General features: G+C 37.1%; 1 protein-coding gene across 5 annotated transcripts in view; it reads right to left on the bottom strand.

The window, feature by feature from the left end:
* Nucleotides 1-20,788, bottom strand: part of col18a1a (collagen type XVIII alpha 1 chain a) — a 108,514-nt gene that overhangs the window by 16,649 nt on the left and 71,077 nt on the right. For all 5 annotated transcript variants that reach the window (XM_067444391.1, XM_067444387.1, XM_067444389.1 and 2 more), the window contains 11 exons: nucleotides 17,985-18,526; nucleotides 14,081-14,164; nucleotides 11,359-11,415; nucleotides 7,335-7,410; nucleotides 3,486-3,610; nucleotides 3,158-3,184; nucleotides 2,683-2,880; nucleotides 2,329-2,355; nucleotides 2,074-2,127; nucleotides 1,854-1,940; nucleotides 1,714-1,761 (listed from right to left, as the gene is read on the bottom strand). In XM_067444391.1, coding sequence (XP_067300492.1) covers nucleotides 1,714-1,761; nucleotides 1,854-1,940; nucleotides 2,074-2,127; nucleotides 2,329-2,355; nucleotides 2,683-2,880; nucleotides 3,158-3,184; nucleotides 3,486-3,610; nucleotides 7,335-7,410; nucleotides 11,359-11,415; nucleotides 14,081-14,164; nucleotides 17,985-18,526 — 1,325 coding nt within the window. The remainder of the gene's footprint in view (nucleotides 1-1,713; nucleotides 1,762-1,853; nucleotides 1,941-2,073; nucleotides 2,128-2,328; nucleotides 2,356-2,682; nucleotides 2,881-3,157; nucleotides 3,185-3,485; nucleotides 3,611-7,334; nucleotides 7,411-11,358; nucleotides 11,416-14,080; nucleotides 14,165-17,984; nucleotides 18,527-20,788) is intronic.

Here is a 20,788-nt window from a genome sequence, read left to right as displayed (position 1 = left end):
GTGCTATATAAATAAACTTATTTAGCATTAGCAAGGATGCATTAAGTTGATCAAAAGTGAAACTATTTCCACAAAAACATTAAAGCTACACTGTGTGATATTTTCCCCCATCTATTGGTGTAAAGGTATATGACCATCCAGTGAATAATAGTTTCTGCTCCTCTCAATTTCGATTTCGTTTTAACTCCTACGGTGGCCGATTTAGTCATGGCTTTCAGTTCGACCTCTTCAGTGAGTGTTGCGTCAAGTGATGAGGTTACTTTTGAAAACTATTATAATTTGCAGTTATTTAATTTACCAAATGATCTATGATCAAATTAATCTATGTAAAATGAATAATAGAACTGAATAATAACCAGTTCATTGCTAACATCAGCTATCAGGTTCCCAGACGAATGCAAGCTCTTAGTAAAGTAACTTTTATCAGTGCTATCGTTATTCTGTATATTGTACGACATCACTCGCGTAAGGCAAACAAATTATAATGCAATTAAAATATTAATCTCATGTTATCCGTCATAGAACACGGATTTATGTTATAAGGTAAACAATACTTTTTCATCATTGACGCGAGGAAAACTATCCTAGACGTCGTTCTAGTGTTATGCACAGCACACCATGATATAATTAGCCAAGCAACAATAAAACTTCCAATATACACAAATAGGCTGAATTAATATTACCTGTCGAGAAGAAAGCGGGCAATGTCTGCGTTCTTTTTAAAATCGTTACTCCTCATGAGCTCTTTCCATCTTGGAAAGGCCACTCCAGTATTTACTTTTGTTTTGTTGATTTGCCCGTTGCGTTGCCGTCTTAATTCTCTTTTCCGCTTTCTTGGCGACTCTGATACATATCCCGCAATGTTACTAGGTCCCCGACCCGGGTCGAATTCGGTAATCAATTCCGGGACGTGGTTGCTTTCACACAGAAGGCGATCTGGCAATGTTCCGGGAATATTGCGGGTCCGACGTGCAGTTAGAAAGGGGCTTAAGAGTGATCCTCCATCATCATATAGCAGCCTCAAGAAATCCTCCTCTTCACATGCGACACAGTGCCATCGAGTGTAAAAACGCGAAAGGCGAAGCTTGAATTTACGGGTATGTCCCTCTTTGGCAAATGTACTTTCAAGATGGAGGAGCAACATGGCGACCGCCATCCGAACCCTCAACACTTATGTATTTTCAATGGTATATTATAAAATTACGAGAATGCATTATTACTTGAAAGAAGTAAATATACATTAATGAGCACATATTTTTGAAAGAACTAAGTGATTTTAGCTAAGAATAAACTAAAAAAGTTACACAGTGTAGCTTTAAGCATCCGAATGGTTTTCATATCCATAATAATAAAATGTTTCTTGAGCACCAAATCAGCATATCAGAATGATTTCTGAAGGACCATGTGACACTGAAGACTGAAGTAATGATGCTGAATTCAGCTTTTTTATGAATATGAAATTATTTTAGGAAATTATTTTTAAATATACTAAAATATAATTTTTTTTTAATAAATAATATATTGTATAATATTACTTTTTACTGTATTATTGATAAAATAAATCCAATCTTTTGAACAGTAATGTACATGAAGTAAAATCAAGGAATATCGAGAATGAATGACGTTTGTGGGGTTCCAAAACGAAGACTGTTCGTTGATCAACATGCGATCTGAATTAATACTGTAAGTTAATATAGTGTCCACAGGACGTACCCGCACACTGTCCATATCAAATCCAGAGCCCTCCATGTCCACAAATGTCTGAAAAATGAAAACAGAGGAACAAATGTTTTATATGTCAGTTTTTCAATTGGAAATGGATCGTAAAAACAGGCAACTAATAATGAACTCACAGGCCTATCAGAGCGAGAGGCGGGTCCTGGTGGGCCAGGAGGCCCTGGAGGTCCTCGGGGTCCTGGCTGACTTTCACCTCGGTCTCCCTAAAATGAAACCATAAAAAGATGTCAAACAACTGATGTGCAATATAAAGGCAGTCGCAATTAAATTGTAAATGGTGAACAAGCCTTGTACCGTCAATTATCACTGACTTATTATAACACCAACAATGCTTACTTTATCTCCTTTGGGTCCAGGAGTCCCAGGAAAACCGGGAGGTCCAACTTGGCCCTGTTACAAAAATAGATTTGTAATAATTTGTACATAAAGCGCATGAATGCAAACACAAATATACAAGATCAACAACAGTACTGTTCCTGCCAAATACACAAGCAGGCATCATTTCAGAAGAATATTTTCATTCAGATATATTGAGAAATGTTCTTGACCCAGGTCTGTTTTATAAGAGAGTTTACGAAATGCATTACTTACAGTTTTTCCATCTTCACCAGGGTCACCCTACAAAAGACAGGATAGAAAATTCATTTTGTTCAGATATGACCAATGCCCGATGCATTATGCATAGTCTCAAGGACAGAAACACAATGTGCCTTTGTGTTTGCAATGATGCATATCTTAAACCTGTATTAATATCAATCTCTGCTCGTGATGGGGGACACCATAGGGATCTATTACTGTCCTAACACATCAATGGCAAATACAAGACCACTTCTGACACATGCGGCTTGAAAATGGTACAGCGCTGTTCCTTTTAAATGTAAATGCATTCACTAATAGAAAATAGAGGCAGTAATTGAACCATTCCTTTCTCTGTGTGCTACTCACCGGCTCCCCATCAGTTCCAGCAGGGCCAGCGGGTCCTGGTGGTCCAGGGGGTCCTCTTGGTCCCGCCACCTTTTGAACAAGTGACCCATCTCCTCTCAACTCTACCTCTGTACTAGGCCCAGGGGGACCGGGAGGCCCTGGGGGCCCAGCGGGACCACGCTCACCCTTTGATCCAGGATAACCAAAACCAGAACTGCCCTGAAACCAAAAGGTAACAGATTTGAGCATGGGTGAGCTTTACTTGTGAGTGTTTGTAAATGGATATGCATCACAAAGATTCACCCCATAATTTTGTCATTTCAAGTATTTTACTAATTTCATGAAACACAAAATGAGATGTCCTTCTGTTTGCATAATAACTTATTTTGTGATTCAACTTATCTATTAAACTTAAATCTATAATTGTGATTCAACACAAATTATTCGTTTATTTCACATTGTCACAGTTTTGTCTAGGTATAAGCATCACACAAACCTTCATTCCTTTCTCTCCTGCGACACCCTGTGAAAACAGACAGACAGAAATTATTGACCTGTCTGTCACTCGCACCACTCTAACAGATGGCTGAACGTTCAAGCTCCCCATCATTGACATTTACACATTAAATTTTGAAGGACATAACTAAAAGGCCCTGTTTTAGATACACGATAGAACGGATGGATGGATGGATGGATGGATGGATGGATGGATGGATGGATGGATGGATGGATGGATGGATGGATGGATGGATGGATGGATGGATGGATGGATGGATGGAAACTGAGATGTTCAGAAACACTGAGGGTCACACTACTCAACAGACCTTGTCTCCTTTCACAGCGCCACCAGACACAGATCCAGAATCGCCCTTTGGCCCTATAAGGCCCCTGTCACCTTTGGCACCCTTCTCTCCTCTGTCTCCTTTCTCTCCTCTTGCACTGATAAGATCTGTAAATAAAAAAAAATTAAATATAAAAATTTAATTTTTTAATTTCCAAACATTTAATTAAAAATATCCAAAAACCACTGGGCCAGTGTTATATATTTTGTTCAGTTAAGTTCCTACAATATCCCAAATTTTTCCAACTATTTGTAAATTGAGAAAATTGCTATTTCAACCAAGGAGCCGGGACGTCTGAGCATAGCGTCTGAGGGAGTCGCCTGTCAATTGTCAGTTTCATTTGGCAGAAACGCTTTACTCTTAGCAGTGTAAGAAGTGTCACAGCAGCCACTGAGCAAATGCACAAAGTAACATCATACCATCATTTTAAACACATTTAAATGTATCTAATATGATAAAAAGCGTCGGCGACTGTGTCCCATCATAATAAAAGTCCCGTTGCTCACGAGCCATGTGTTTGTTAATAGAGGGAATGCACGTGACGTCACTGTCAGCTGGAGTGACTGTAATTACGCCCCCGCTGAGTGGCAGAAAGACTGAGAGACATCATTGGTTTACAGTGTGAATGCAACGAAAACACACAAAACCAGGCCCGGCGCAAGAGGAGGTGTAGGGGGAGGCTTGTCCATGGACCCAATGGACATCACTGTTCCGAGCTTGAGACGGACTTGATAATAGCGTGCAATTTTCTCACTTAAACCACCAACCTGCTGCTGCTTCTGCTTTAAGAGGGAAACGCTGCCCATAACTGCTTGTCTAGGATATGTAATCCTCCGTAAGAATTCGTCATAAAAGCATATTATTAGGGAAAAGGGGCTAGCAAATGATTCAGTGTGTATCTGTATTTGCACTTGTGAAATGATAACATTTCCAAAGTGTTTTCGCTTCGGTGAGTAATGTAGCCAATCGCAGACATGTTTGTAGATATCTACAACGCAGTTGGCCAATCACAGGTGTTGAACTTGGAATCCATTCACGGCTCAAGTGTGTGTTTGTCCGGGGGCTGAGTTCAGTTAACATGCGCATGTCTGTAAGTGCAGACATTGTGAAAATAAGAGCTTCATTGTATACCAGCTTCACTGTGGAAATCTGTGAGATTGCGTTTATTGAATGAGTGACAGCTTTTAGTGATTATAAAGGGAGCACTCTTTGCACGCTATCTGGGCATTATGATGATTATTTATTTTTTATTTAATGGTCTTGTATTCAGAATTTGAATGAAACTTTTGTTTTTCATTTGTGACAAGCGGCCACATACACTTCAATACACTGACCCATCCACATATAAAAGCGGGATTCATTCGAAAAATGTGATGACTGATCAGTTATAAATAATCATGTTGAAATCAGGCTCATAAAAAGGTCAGGAAAACACGATTCCTGGCTGCATGTCATTATCCATGGATCACTGAATCTGTGGTAGTTGTAAGAACCACTATATCGAGCCCAACCTTTCGTTTAAGCTGATAGTTGTTTGCTATACTCGTTTTCCTCTAATAGCTGCGGTCACGCAGCAGCTCTTCTGCCACTCAGACCCAGCTGAGGGGCCGTGCTCCGTCGGGAAAGTGACGTCGATGCATTCCCTCTATAACCGCATCCATTTCTGCTCGAGTCCTATTTTCCACCGGCTGTGAGGTGAAGACCATGTCCAAAGATTCTGCACTCAAACTTGGCATCATCAAACTACGCGTCTGTTTTGAATAGGCGCCCTCTAGTGGATGGAAAAATTACATATTGCAGCTTTAAAGAAAATACATGGTCAATGTATTCTAAACACTATTTTGATTTTGTAAACTCTGATAAATAATGCTAAAAAGTTACATATCCTTTAATTTAAATACTTGTTCATCATTCTAGTATTTGGTGTGTGACATTTATTTCATTTATATCAACAAGAATCCAACTGACAATACATACATGCATGGGAATTGTAAATCATACATACAAACATATTGCGATAAGAAAATTAGGGGAAAATATGCTTAATTGTTATGCAAACAATGTAGATCTACATTTTCCTTCATGTCTTTTTTTAATATTTTGTTTTTGTTGTTGTTGTTTTGAAACGTGACCTGGGCATGTTTGTGTGATTTTCAACCTAACATACTTTTAGGTTGAAAACTAGCTGTAGTTAAAAAAACATGATAATATTCAAGGAAGATGGGCCAAACTCCACATATTCATGTACGAATATGCCTACAAGCAGAAGCTTCTATAAGCAGCTGAATAAGCAATCTGTCAATAAATATACAATATATCCATTATGCTAGCATTTAACAACAAACATACATATGTGCAATTAACATACATATGCGGCACCACTATCACTTGCACCCAGATTGCTGCAGTCCTTGTTGGGCATCCACAGCTTTTTTGCCAGAATTTCATGCAAAGCATCATGTAGAAATTCTGCTGAGAATTTCTATCCAGAATTTCCATGTCCATTTAAGAGATTTTCATCTCTTTATTAGCGACCCACCTGTTGTACCTGCAGAACCCAGTCTGGACGCCACAGAATACCGTATTCCATCATCAGCCGAGCCCGACGATCTTAGAGAGTAGTCAACTGAGTTTGAAGCTTTTCTAGAATCCTCATATAACCTCGAGGTTTGCTTGCTAACACCAGCTGAGTCAAGAGTTTGTCGAGAACCACCATGCGTGCCCGATGATTGTCGAGAACCATATGAGCCAGGGGTTCGTTGGGAATCACCATATGAACCGGAAGTTTGTTCAGAATCACCATATGAGCCAGATGTTTGTCGAGAATCACCGTAGGAGACAGAAGTTTTTCGGGAATCTCCATATGAACCAGATGTTTTTCGAGAACCACCGGATGAGCCAGAAGTTTGCCGAGTGGAATCGACTGTTCCTAATGTTCATTAAAACTTACCAATTCAGCTCATTTTTAGGAAAGATCACAGCAAACCATTTGAAAAATACTGTAGATGATTGTTGAAGCAAGTAAGAGTGGATTATGGTCAATCAACCTCCCTAATTGGCCCACAGCCCCACACACCATGTCGCAGGTGGTAAAAACAACCCCCAAAAATTATGTGACTTTACTCTCTGTAATTGTGATATAACACTTTAATCTCTCATAATTGTGACTTTATATCTCAAAATTATGACTAGAATTTTAAAAAGTCACAATCACAGTATTTAACAATGACAAATGTAGTTTTCTACAAATCAAAATTGCATTATTGCCCCATTGGCATGGGCCATAATCCATCCTTGGGTTTAAGTCATCTATTATAAAGTCAGAACATATTTTAAGAAAATGTTTGCAATTAAATATAAAAAGACATTTCTCTTTGCTTTCCACCAATAGAGGGAGCCAAATACCACAGTGGCTCCTTCCATAAACACACAATTTCATGATTAATACTAACATTACTAAACCTCTAATTAATATTTAAATCTTGTTGCCTCCAGTACCCTGCTAAAATCACAAGCTGAGACCTGGTTGACCAGTTGGGGAAAGTAAGCTGGGTGAGTAAAAATTAAATTGCTGGTTGCAACAAGTGTAATCTAAATACACAACCCAAATGTCTTCTTTCATAGACAAAATAACTGTATCGACATAAAGAAAGTTGTAAATTAACCAACATCAGCACAAAAATGCATTACTCCAGGTTTACAAGAAAAAAAAGAGCCACTTAAGAGTTCAACCGAGCACTAAATGCTACTGATGATGAGCTGTGCAGTCAGACTAGCTGATGTTTTATAGACAGGCCAGTTCAGACCTGACATTGACCAGAGAAAGCTCACCTGTGTGCTGCTTCTCAACAAGCTTTCTGCTGGTCACCGGTGGCTGCTGGATCGGCCGAGAGGAGGGAGGTGTCGGCTGAAAGGGATACATATCATTATTATTACAAATGACCTTAAATAAACTGCAAATCAGACAGTCAATCAACATTGTAATGCAATGTACATAAATAACAGCATGCATATAGAAAATCATATTCTTAAAGAGTGCCTTGTCTTGTTTTCCAATAAAAATGTATAAGCATTCTTAAAACAACAAATTTACAAAGCTGTTGTAAATATATATGGTTACCTGTTTTATCTTGTAAATATGCTGCATTTATTTGATCAAATACAGTAAAAACAGTAATCTCGTGAAAATTACATTACAATTAAAAAAATCTATTCACTGTTTTGTAATGTAATTTATTCCTATGAGGGAAAAGCTTAATTTTCAGCATTATTACTCTAGTTTTCAGTCACATGATCAGAATTCAGATGCTATTCTAATATGCTGATGTATTGCTCAAGAATGTATTTTTATTATCAATGTTGAAAACAGATGTATTGCTTAATAGTTTTGTAGAAACTGATGCTTTTTCAAGATTCGTTGATGAACAGAAAGTTCAAAAGAACAGGAACATTTGACATAAGAATCAACATAATGTAACATAAATATCTTTTCTGCCATTTTTGATCAATTTAATGCATTCTTGCTTAATTAAAACATACAAATCCAAAGTTTTAATATGTCTAACAGTTTGCTTCTCAGGTGGCTATATCTTGTTTTAGGGCATTTTGATATTTCTACTGTTCTACGCTGTAATAAAAAAATAAAAAAGTTAAAGCCTTACATTTGAGTACAATCAACTTGCATGTTTAAGTAATTTAAGTTACATTAGCTTTAAAAAATGGTTGAATCCTGTATAACTTACAAAAAGGTTTAAAATTGCTTAACTTACTTTGATGAGTTAAAGCCATGTAAAAACATATGTTGTCATAACTTATTGATCATATCATTTTTTACAATGTATGTTTAGGGGAACTCTATAATATAAAAACCCTTAAAGTTAAGAGGCATGGACCAAAATGCCACAGAAAGCCACATTTTTATTTCTTGGGTTCTTAAAGAATATGAGCTTAAATAATAGATCAGTGTTTATTCCATTCATACCTGTTATCACACATTTTAATTTAATTTCACTGATTGTGTACACACACTTTTTGTGACCTCAGATATTACCACGGCCATCTTAAAACACTAGCCAGCACTTGATTTCAAATCAATGGCAAATCAGAGAACCATGACGCTGACTGCATAGATATTTGTATACTCACACACCGTGTTCAACCAATTGGGAGAGAGAATCAGAAATACAGCTAACAGTTAATAAAGCTCCTTGAAGAAAAGCTGCCAGGGCTGGCTGTTTGAAACGCAGACACAAAGAGGGCCTGACCTTGCGCTTTACAAAACATGCGCTGCTGAAACGACAGAACCCACTGATGAAATACCAGGCATCAGGTTCTAGAACACTCTGATCCTCAGATTTCACGCCGGGATTGAGAAAAAGGAGACTTTGCCGAGAGGACACGGAGTGCTCTGGTGGCCAGTGTGAGAGGATGCTGACAGTGTGTATTTTTGGAGCAAGAGAACGATCGTCTTGGGGAATGCAGGCCATGGGTCTCGGGGTCTATAGATAGAGGTCAGGAGTGGGCAGGTGGGGGCTGTCCGGCTAGATGAGGAGGGGCTGCTAAACATCTGCCATCACGGTCACTGCTGCGGAGATGGAAGAACCTCGGCAGCCACTCTGACCTTGAACACATTACACTGAGTTATGGTGGAGGAGTTGAGGATATGGACAGATCATAAGGCACAGAAGGATATTTCCTTTTGCATTCAAAAAGGGGCCATTCTTTTCTGCCACATGTTTTTTGCATCATGGCCTTCCAAGAGAGCAATTTAGATCTCACTTGGAATGGACAAGATGTACTGGATCGTTCTAAGGATGGTACACTTCAATAAACTTTTCATAGGAGTCTAGATCAGAGCTTTTCAAACTATTTGATTCCACAAAATATGATATTTTAAATTATAAAGACCCATTCATATTGTGAAAATGAAAAATATTCTACATGTAAAATAATGCCTGAAAATAATTAAGTCATTATTTTAGTTTCAAACTTTATACATTTTGTATTATTTAAATAGTTTTTTTTTAATTTATCCCCAGTATTGACTATATATATATATATATATATATATATATATATATATATATATATATATATATATATATATATATATATATATATATATATATATATATATATAAAATCAAGTTTGTGTTTACATAATATATGTATGTGTACTGTGTATGATTATTATGTACATATGAACAACATACATGTAAGTATATATTTAAGAAATAATGGTTATGTCTATAAATAAAATATTTATATTTAAATAGAATATAAATTATATATATGTATATTTGTACACACAGTACAAACATATGTAATCACACTTTGGATGATTAATCAGTTTGACAGCACATTAATGCCATCGAATTGACAGAATAATGAATAATGCATTTTATATAAACTGTAATATTGTAGTATAAATTCTATATTTAAACTTTAATTATGTTCACTCTTCAAGTTTTCACTCCAATTATTTTATATATTAGAATTTGCAATATAATTTACAATACAAAAGTATTTCCAATAAAATTATGTACCAAATGCTTATCATTTCAGACTTTTGAACCACCTTTATAGCTTCTCTATAGGTATCCTTGAAGACATGCTAAAATTCAATTTTCTTTTTTATAGAAGTGTAATGAAGTCAAACTGTTTACCACGCTCACAAGACTACTCCCTCTTCCACTAGATATAATAATCTCATAAAATTGGATTACGCAAAATTAGGCCTACACAAGAGGCTGTCATGCAACACAGTTTGCAAGAATGCATGTCCACCAGGTGCCCTCTCCTCAAATGCTCTTTCCAACATCCAAGCAGAGTTGGATTAACTGTGAAACAAGAGTGGAAAATGTCCTAGGGGGAATGTGGCATCCTTCAAAATGGATTCCATGGTAAGACAAAAGAACGTTTACTTTACATCACTTTGGAAAATGCTGTCTCTGTCACAGCATGTTAAAATGTGGTGCATACTGTAAAAGCAAACAAAAGCCATGTAATTTAAAATTAATAGGTTAGAATTAAATTAATACCTGCATGCTTTGCAGCAGCTGTCTAAAGATGTTAAAACAAATATAATGGCATTAAATGCTTGTAAGTGGAAGCAAAGAAACAGCAACCTCCAAACAAGTACAATATACTCATACAATTCAAATACAAAATAAAAAACAGCCTAAATGTCCTCAAATTGCACTGATGAACCAGTCAAACAAACGCAGACTCTTGTGGTAGACGGTCCTTGCAGTCTACACCTAAGAGCCACCTGGTTTCTTTCCATTGTAATTAGCTCTGGCATGCTCAGACAGGGCCTCACACATCAGTAGCAGGTTCATTTCAATTTCCACATGGCCTATTTCTGGATTAGTAACACAAGGCATGGGAAGATGGGCTTTAACATCTGGGATTGGTCTGGAGATAACAGCGTTCATCCGGGACTTTCCCCAAGATGAGCAAGTGTACAAGGACAGACCTGCCAGAACTCACAGACCGCTGCTGTGTAAATAGCCCAGAACCTCGGGATCATCATTAGATGTTTTGAATGTAGACAATAAATCGCACAAGTTTCCATATGGGAGGTCTGCTTGACGTGACCCACACTCGGAATTTGTCCTCTGCATTTAACCCATTTAATGTAAGTTGACACAGACACACACACCGGAGCAGTGGGCAGCCGTTTGCGGAAGCGATTGGGGGTAAGGAGCCTTGCTAAAGGGCACCTCAGTCATATCCCGTTGGTATTGAGAATTGAACCCACAACCTTCGGGTTACCAGTCAGACTCTTTAACCATTAGGCCACGACTGCCCCGGGGTTACCAACCAAAGCATTACAAGGAGAATGAAGGTATACCTGGACTGATGGTGGTCGGTCTCCATCTCCACTTGCTCCATAATCACCTGAGCCAACCTGCAGGCAGATTCAAACGGAAAACTGAATAAATTATCTTCACAATGAGTGTTAACAATGAAAAGGGGTAATTTCATCACACTACTTTCTAGACAGCTGGAGGGCATTTAGTACGTCATAGGTCAAACTGATAGGCATTAGAGCTTTATCCTGTGGAAAACCTAGCTTGAGGCGACACATTCTTTTCTTGAAAATGAATGGAAGTGAATTCCAAGCACTATCAGCCACAGATAGATAGCAATCAGTGGAGAAACACTTCATGTACTCTTTTAAAGGAATGGTTACTCACTCTCATGTCATTCCAAACCCATATTTATTTTGTTCTTTCATAAATGATACCAATGACACCAAATGATATGTTAAAAATGATGTCTAGAGGTGTAACAATATATCATGTCACAATATATTACAAAACAAAAATGCAACAATTTGTATGGTGGATAGTGACAATCGACATTGTGTATAGTACACTCAAAATTTGAATTAATGTCTGAGGGAAAAATTCTAGTTTACAGCGTTTTAGTGTCAGTACCACATTAAACTTCTGTATATAATGTTGACTATGATATATAATGCAATGGGGGGATAATTATGGGTCCTGATAATGCCAAATGTCTTGTGTTACCAGTATCATTATTTTAAATATATCTAGTCAGTGACAGAGTGCAAGCATATCTGTCTAAAATAATTCTGTATTTTTAGCTTCAGAATCATGAATAATTTTATTCTGCTGTCACCATTGTCCTGTGCATTGGGTTAACAGCACCAAGTCCAAGCCTATTCATTTTAACCGCCAATGTAATACCAAATGTATTTAATCAACAGTGCATTTTTTATTGACCTTTTACCATGCATGTATGTCTTGGGGTATCGCATTAATATCGTATCATGAGATCAATATGACATGAGATTATAATGTGTTCCTCACATTAAAGTACAGTGAAGCTATCGTATGGCTTCAGAAGACTTGGAATATAGGCCACATGGAAAAACTCTTTTTGTGATGATTTCATGATGTTTTTTTGGAACTAAGCAGTATAAATAAAATTGTGTTGTCTGGAAAAGATCTCAGACATTCTGTCTACACATCTTGTTTTGTGTTTCAAGGAAGAAATAAAATAATGCGGGGTTGGGGGAAAAAAACATGGGCTGAGTAAATGATGACAACATTTTCATTTTGGATAAATGATTCCTTAAAGGACTGTGTTTAATGTAAATGTATCTGCTTTGGTAGGACATTGTTTCAATTCCCAGGAAACCAAAAAACTGATGAAACGTATACCCTATATGCACTGTAAGTAGCTTTGGATACAAGCATCTGCTGAATGCATAAATATAAATGTAAAGTGATGCCACATCAAATCTAGATGAGTCACCTGGAGGAAACAATGCACCAGGCGATCTAGTCCTTTCACTCTGGTCTTATTTACAAAAGACTACACAATAACTGGGAGAGCATTAAAAACCAAACACGCACCTTCAAGCTTTCCTTTTTACAAAAGACAATACACAAGTTTGAGTTAAAAAGTTAATTTTTACCACTGATCTCCCATTAGCATTAGTTATTCTTTGGTTTATTCACCCATTTTAGAAATTAATATAGTATGTGTAGCTATGATGAGAAACATTAATGTACTGTAGCTATTTCTCATTCCAAATTAGCTGAGATATAATTGAGGAATGGTACAAGTGAAAATAATTATTTCAGACCTGTAGATCATCTGATTAAACAGGGTCTAAAAGTGTTACATTGTTGTTATGTCCTTCTTGGTTTGGTGTACCAAAGCGATGTACCAAATGTACCAAAATGTGTTTATGTAGCAAGACTGTCTTCTCATTAGTCAGAGTACACATGTTAATGTTCTGTCATCCTTCAACATGGACTGTCAAGTTAGCTCCACAGGTGTATTATAGCTCTATCTGTAGCTGTCATTACACACACAAATATGAATATGAATGTATCTGTCATTCCCTCTGACCACTAACTATATTGCTGTATGCATTTAAATAGGCAAATGTTTAAGAGTCTATGATGGGATAATTTTTGCATTGATTATGTTTCTAGCATGTTATATGTTTGGCAACAGTTCTTCCAAGTACAAGTATAACTTATAGAGTGTTTTTCATTTCTTAAACAACCATGTAGAAAGACACATCTTGACCATATCCCAGGATTACAATGTAAAGATTCATCAGGCTCAAATTGTAAAAGAATGATTGGGAGGGAGCATGAAAGAATCATTTTCACACATGAATAGGCATCACTCAGTCCAGAGCTCCAGACCTTAAAACCATTTAAAGTCTTTGGGATGTGCTGGAGGAGATTTTAAATTGCAAATTTTGACCCAAAATTGATGCTCCTCATGATGGAAATATAGGTTGTAATATAGGTTTACATAAAAGACTTCCCATTATGAATTATAATACTGCTTGGTTTACTGGTCCATTTGGTCAGATTGCTTTCTCACCATAACTCTTCCATAGTTCATTTTGAATCAGGCCAAGATCTTGGTGCAGATCTGAACATGATTGAAGTGTTCATATATGCTTAAACAATCCAAACTAAGGGAGAAAACGCGTCAGGTTACAAAACAAATGCTCCAAGTGAACCAGGTATGAAAACACATTCACTCTCATCGGAGAACTTATGCTCTTTAAGTCTTACCGCATCATAGTCATCTTCATCTTCTTCACAGTGCCGTGCAGCCGCCCCAGGGTCTCCCACTATCCTCAGATCGCTGATAGCACCCTAGAATATACAAGCAAAGATTGGTAAGCCTATTGTCATGGTCATGGCAGGTGCGGTGACATACAGTCCATGTTGAATGGCAGCTGCTCATTAGGAACTGAATCCAGTGCTCTCTCATTCTATTGCCTTTCACGACAGAAACACTGGCAGTCAGATAACAATGCGTGCCTGATATCTTACTTTTCAAACACATGGCTATCTGTCTCCATGTGGGATTTCCCTTTTATGGTTTGCGGCACAATTTCAAAGCAGATGGGGATAACATTCAATACAATCCACCAAAACAACACATTTCTACTTTCAATTGCTAACATGTCTCATTAAATGAATAGTTGATCTAAAAAAAGAAAATTCAGCCATTGTTTAATCATTCTCATGTTGTTTCAAACCTCTCTGACTTACTTGTCTGGAACACAAAAGGAGATGTTTAGCAGAATGTTGACGCTGCTCTTTTCCATACAATGAAAAGTGAATGGGGACAAAGAGCAGTCAAGCTCCAGAAATGACTAAAAGTTTGAAGTCTTCTGGAGCCATATGATAACTTTGAGGAGGACAAACATTTAAGCTGTTAATCACTAATAAGGTGGCACATTTAATATTTTTTTAATATGTTTGTTCCTCACACAAATCTATCATATTGCTCCAGAATATGTGAAATATAGTGTATGGACTATTGTTAGAATACTTTGGTTGTGCTTCATGTAATTATTTTGGTGCATGACTGCCTGGTATCCATTTATGTTCATTAAGAACAGCATGAACATCCAATACTTTCCTTTTGAAAGCAAGAAAATCATACAGCTTTGGTGCGATATGAGGGATTCTTTTAATTGTTGGATGCACTAAGTTGATCTACATTCAAGATCCCTTTGTTTGGGGTAGCAGGAATTCTGGCCAAGTTGCTGGTAGGATCTGACAGGACTTTCCCTCTCATGTCTCATGCCCTAAGGTCAAAGGTTTAGGAGCAGAATGCAGTGAAGGAAGCTTTAAGATGTCTTAATTGTCCTTTTGTGTCATGCTGTGACCTGCACAGAGACCCTCTTACAGCCTCAACACAGGGTCAGATTTACCGACCTGATTGCCCCACAGTTCTGCAGATAAGCACATGCTCTTAATGAGTGGGATGAAATAGCAATCATATCCTGCCTAATCAGGTCTGTAATTATGATGGTCATCTACTTATGGTGGAGTTCCCACAGGAAACGTAAGCCACATGAAACAAGGAGTCATACTGAACTGAACAAGATCCATCTGCTTTTGAGTGGACATTATGAGCTCTGGGAAATGTGAGGCATTCCTGCTGCCTCAGTTGCCTCACTATGGTTATTGAACAATCTGCTTGAAAGCACTAGCATGACTGCTGAACACAAGGCATGATATTCAATCACTTTACTTCATAGATCAGTTAAGCTGCTGTAGAAGCACAGCTGTAGTTAATTATGATATATATTAAATTCATAGTACAATTTTTTTTCATTCAATTTTATATTGTAATTCAATTGCCTACATGTTTATTTCTTTATTCCTGGATGATTTGTTTAATATTAAGGTATTTGGATACACTCTGTACATTGCTGCATTCATCTTTCTCTTGTTCGTGACTAGTCTCCAAATTTCTGCCTCTGAAAAACATCCCCACAGCATGATGCTGCCACCAGCATGCTTCACTGTAGGGATGGTATTGGCCAGGTGATGAGCAATGCCTGGTTTTCTCCAGACATGATGCTTGCCATTCTGGCCTAAGAGTTCAATATTTGTTTCATCAGACCAGATAATTTTGTTTCTCATGGTCTGAGAGTCCTTCAGGTGCTTTTGGCAAACTCCAGGCGGGCTGTCATTTGCAGCCTGGCCACTCTACCTTAAATGTCTGATTTGTGGAGTGCTGCAGAGACAGCTGTTCCTCTGGAAGGTTATCCTCTCTTCACAGATAGATGCTGGAGCTCTGTCAGAGAGACCATCGGGTTCTTGGTCACCTCCCTGACTAAGGCCCTTTTCCCCCAATTGCTAAGTTTGACTGGGCAGCCTGCTCTAGGAAGTGTCCTGGTGGTTCACATTTTCCATTTACGGGTGAGGGCACTGTGCTCATTGGAACCTTCAATATTGCAGAAATGTTTCTGTACCTTTCCCCAGATCTGTGCCTCGATACGATCCTGTTTCCGAGATCTACAGACAATTCCTAGGACTTCATAGGTTTTTGCTCTGACGTGCAATGTTAACTGTAAGATCGTATATAGACATATCTAATCAATTCTCAAGGATGATGAGTGGAAACAGGATGCACCTGAGCTCAATTTTGAGTGGTTTTTTTATTTTTAATAAAGTATTGTTTGTACAATATATTTATAAGAGTCCGATTGCGTGTCAATAGGTTCTGCACTGTAAAAAATTATTTAGAAAAAAAGTTACCTGGTTGCCTTAAAATTTTGAGTTCATTGAAATTGAAATTTTGAGTTAATACAATGAAAATTTTTTGAGATTCGACAACCTTTATTAAAATATTAAACTTTATTAAAAGTTTTTTGTAAGCATATTGGGTAATTGTGTGCGTTTTATTTCTGATGATGCAGTGAAACAAGCCAAATAGTGCTATTTTTTCATGATTTATCAAAATTTTTATGTGGTTCAGATACAAAAATATTTTGAGTTTCTATTTATTAAACACATTTCCTTCATTGTATCAACTCAAATTTTTAATTTCAATAAACTCAAAATTTTAAGGCAACCAGGTTACTTACTTTTTTAAGTTAAACCAACAAAAAACAACCAATTTTTTTACAGTGTGTGCATTAGGTGCATTAAAGTGACAGCCTGCTAATACAGTAAACCTGCCGCTGTCTGTCAAACAACAAAAGAACCAGAGAAAATCACTCTGTGTATCAGTGTATATTTAATTCATGTGAAGACTACTGTTTTTAGTTCTTATTTTTGATAACAAAGATTAATCAAAATAACAAAATAATCCACCCCTAGTTCTGGTGTCTTTGTTTACCTGGATGTTCTTGATGTTAAGCTTTAGGCTGATATAACTATATATTACCAAGAAGTCAAGCAAAGAGTTTTTGATACTTATATATTTGTAATACATTTTTTGTTTGTTTACATCAATGTTAAAATTATATTGTCAGATTTGTGACATTAATTTTTGCTAAAACACGGCTGGTCATATTCAGAAGTTGTAGCAATGCTTTCTTTTCCCCAAAAGAATGTGAAACACAAGTGGTATCATTGTCAGTTTTTAAAAAAATGTTTTTAAGGCGTCATGAACTGGCTTTTTTATTTTGTTATACTGTTGTCTGCGTTCAACTAATGATGTTTGTGTGGTTTTTACATTCAAAAACATCATAGCTAATAAGTAATAAGCTATTTTCTACACTGGTTTTGAGGCTGTCTCCTGAGCGCTGGGTTTTGATGGGCCGGCAGCACTGGAGACTTGGAAGTAAACAAATTATTTTATAATTTATTTTATTTATATTATAAAACAATGAATAATGAAGAAAGAATAGGGCAGCAGTCCATCAAGCTGTGGGGTCAGCTGCTGGACACTGCCACACAAAACTAGCAGGAGCTAATTGCTCCCCTGTGGTTTCTTAAAGCAATTACCTACTCTACTCAAACAAGGAAAGATGAGTGGACTTTTTTTTAAAACCACAAAACGTATGTTGTTTTTTTTAAACAGGCCAATTTGAGCAATCAAATCATGCAGGAGTCACTCAACCACAGAGATGTTTATTGCACTTTCCCTTTTCTAGCATAAGATAACCTTAATTTGACTTGTTTTCACTGGGATACCATTATATCGAATTATGAGCTGTGTACATACCAAAAATTTATCTGGGTCTGCTCCACTGGCATGGCCAACAAAAACTCCAGCCCTGGCATCCAAGTCCATATCATCCGGGGACCGCTCAAAATTGATGACCTGAGGATCTGAGTCACAGTTGAAGTAGAGGGAGACCTTCTCATTCAAAACGCTGATGGAAAACCGGGTCCAGGTTTGCAACATGGAGGGGACAGAGAATCTGGCCGCCTCGTATGAACTCTGCGAGCCAGGCTCGGTGTAGTAGAAGATGATATTCTGCTTGCCCTTCTCCTCTGCCGACAGCTTCACGCCAACATACATGATGTTCTGGGTTGGGTCAGTGATGGAGAAGATCACGCCAGGATTAGGGTGTGTGGGCTTTATGTTGAAGATGAGGGAGAAGTCACGGAAGAAAGGGTTGGGCAGGTGGGCCGCAGCTGACTGTCCCACGTTGGAGTTAGAGCCAAACACAAAGCCAGGGTTGTTATCAAGGTCTAAGACTTTGACGATGTTAAAAGGTGGAGGATCGCCAATTAATTGCAACAGCGACACTCCACTTTCTTCTGTGGAAAGAAAGAAAAAGAGTATAAATGGACTTTACAAAGAACACTATAAAAGTAAAAGATCAGGGATGGGCAGCAGGCTTTGGCTGGGTTAAAGAGCACTTTATTAGTCTGCTCAAACAAATTTTGTTGTGTTAAGTGTTCAACGTTTAGCTGTGATGGGAAATCAAGCAGTTGATTTTAGTTGTGAAATTCTGTGAGAAAGTATTATTTTTGGCTGTAAATAGTATATCTAGGAGGAAAATGTGTGAATAAAACAGACAGCTGACTCCCTGAACAATAATCAATTTCAATTTCTAATTTTTGGGTCTTCCTGGATCAAACTACAACCCTTTAGATTTAACAAGAATATACATTCATTGACCAGTAAAAAAGTCAAGTTTTGATAGAACACGACCCCTTTGTTTTTTGTTCCCTGAGGACCTTCTTGAGAATGTAATTTACTATGTAATGCACTGATATTTTTAAGAGAAAAATGTGAATGCTTTACACTATGTGAACACCTTAAAACAATGATTTTGTAAGACCCATGAGAGGCACCAATAAGTACTTTATACTTGACTCAAGAAGATATAAAACTTTTTTTGACCTGAAACGTGAGTTTCATGCCAATGATTACAATTTTAGGGAAAATGCAGCAAAAATATTGAATATTTTTTAAAAGGCCAATCATTTCTGTGATTAAAAGCTGATTTCTCATTATTATGACTGCGGTCTTTAGAGTCACACGACCCTTCAGAAATTACTCTAATATGATGATTTGCTGCTCAAGAAATGTTTATTATTATTATCAATGTTGAAAACAGTAAAAATCAAGAATGAAAAGAAAAATTCAGGACTATTTAATGAACAGAAAGTTTCTATAAAGAACAACATTTATCTGAAACATAAAGTGTTTTTCAACATTATAAAAGTATACTGTCACTTGATCAATTTAATGCATCCTTGCTGAATAAATGTATTACATTTCTTAAAGCCTGTGTGTGTGTGTATATATATCAAGACTGCTGGGTGAGATCAAAAGGCTTGCCCTAAAGAACTATGGATAGAAACCTTCAAACTCATGCTAATATCACTCAGCACAGACTTATTTAGCTAGTTGTGAAGATAAGCAAGACATGGAAACATCACAGGCTCCATGTGCTGACATGCCATGAAGAGGAGGAAGAGGTGTGAGGTTACAGCTGGACAGCTTAAGACCCTTCCTGCCTACACATACACAGACAACCACACTGCATCTTCTGGGCAATTCTGCTTTTTTAAATACAGATAGGTTGTATACTTTTACAGTGTGTTTCTTGCTAAAATATACCTTCTTTTTTCTATCAAACGGAATATGATTTAGTTTTGTGAGAAAGCAGTAGAATGAAAAAAACAAAACAATACAAAACAAACAAAACAGCATTAAAAGAAAGAAAAAGCAAAGCAAAGCAAAACAATATAAAACAAAACAGCATTAAAAGAAAAACACAACAAAGAAAAGAAAACCCGTAATAAAAGAAAAACAACAACAACAAAAACAATACTAAGCAAACAAAACAAAACAAAGTGAAAAGAAAAACAAAACAACATGAACAAGCAAAATAAACAACTAAAATAAAAACCAAATAAAACCCCAACAAAACAGTGTTCATTGTACTAATACATACATTTGTGTTTTGTAACTATTTACAGAAACATAAATGATGTCAACTTATAGAACTTTGTGCTGCATTCATGTTGAAAAATACATGTGTTGAACCATGACTTGGCTTTGTAAATGCTCTGAAAAAGAGTATATAACTTACAACCACATGGTCTTATTTATCAAACAAGGATCAAAGAACTTTAGGGGCTTACATACTCATCATTAGGTTATTCAGATGGTGCTTTTGTTGAAACAAAACCTCTCTTGCCTTTGTTGCACATGAATGTATTAGAAAAGAAAACACCTTACATTTTGTTTTGGTGCGACATGACATGCATTTCGTTTAGCTTTTGAACCGATTCTTAGGGTAGATTCAGCTAAACACAGGAGAACCACTGTTCTGAGTTTCACTACTCAAAGAGTAACCCATGTCTTTAGATCATGACAGAATAATGACAAGCTTAGAAGAGGAGGAGGTTTTGGAGCTCACCTCGCATTCCTGCACATGTTCAGGTGCTGCTGTGTAAACAGCCATGCTAAACCAGTGTTCCGAACGGCTAATGGCCACATCAACACGAGACTGCAGGTTTTCTGAGACATGTTGGGCTTGTGAAAATCACTTTAGTGAAACCAGA

This window comes from Pseudorasbora parva, chromosome 5 (assembly GCF_024679245.1).
Source record: "Pseudorasbora parva isolate DD20220531a chromosome 5, ASM2467924v1, whole genome shotgun sequence".
Taxonomy (NCBI): Eukaryota; Metazoa; Chordata; class Actinopteri; order Cypriniformes; family Gobionidae; genus Pseudorasbora; species Pseudorasbora parva.
Note: the sequence above shows the minus strand (reverse complement) of the source record. Positions and strands in the feature narration are given on the sequence as shown.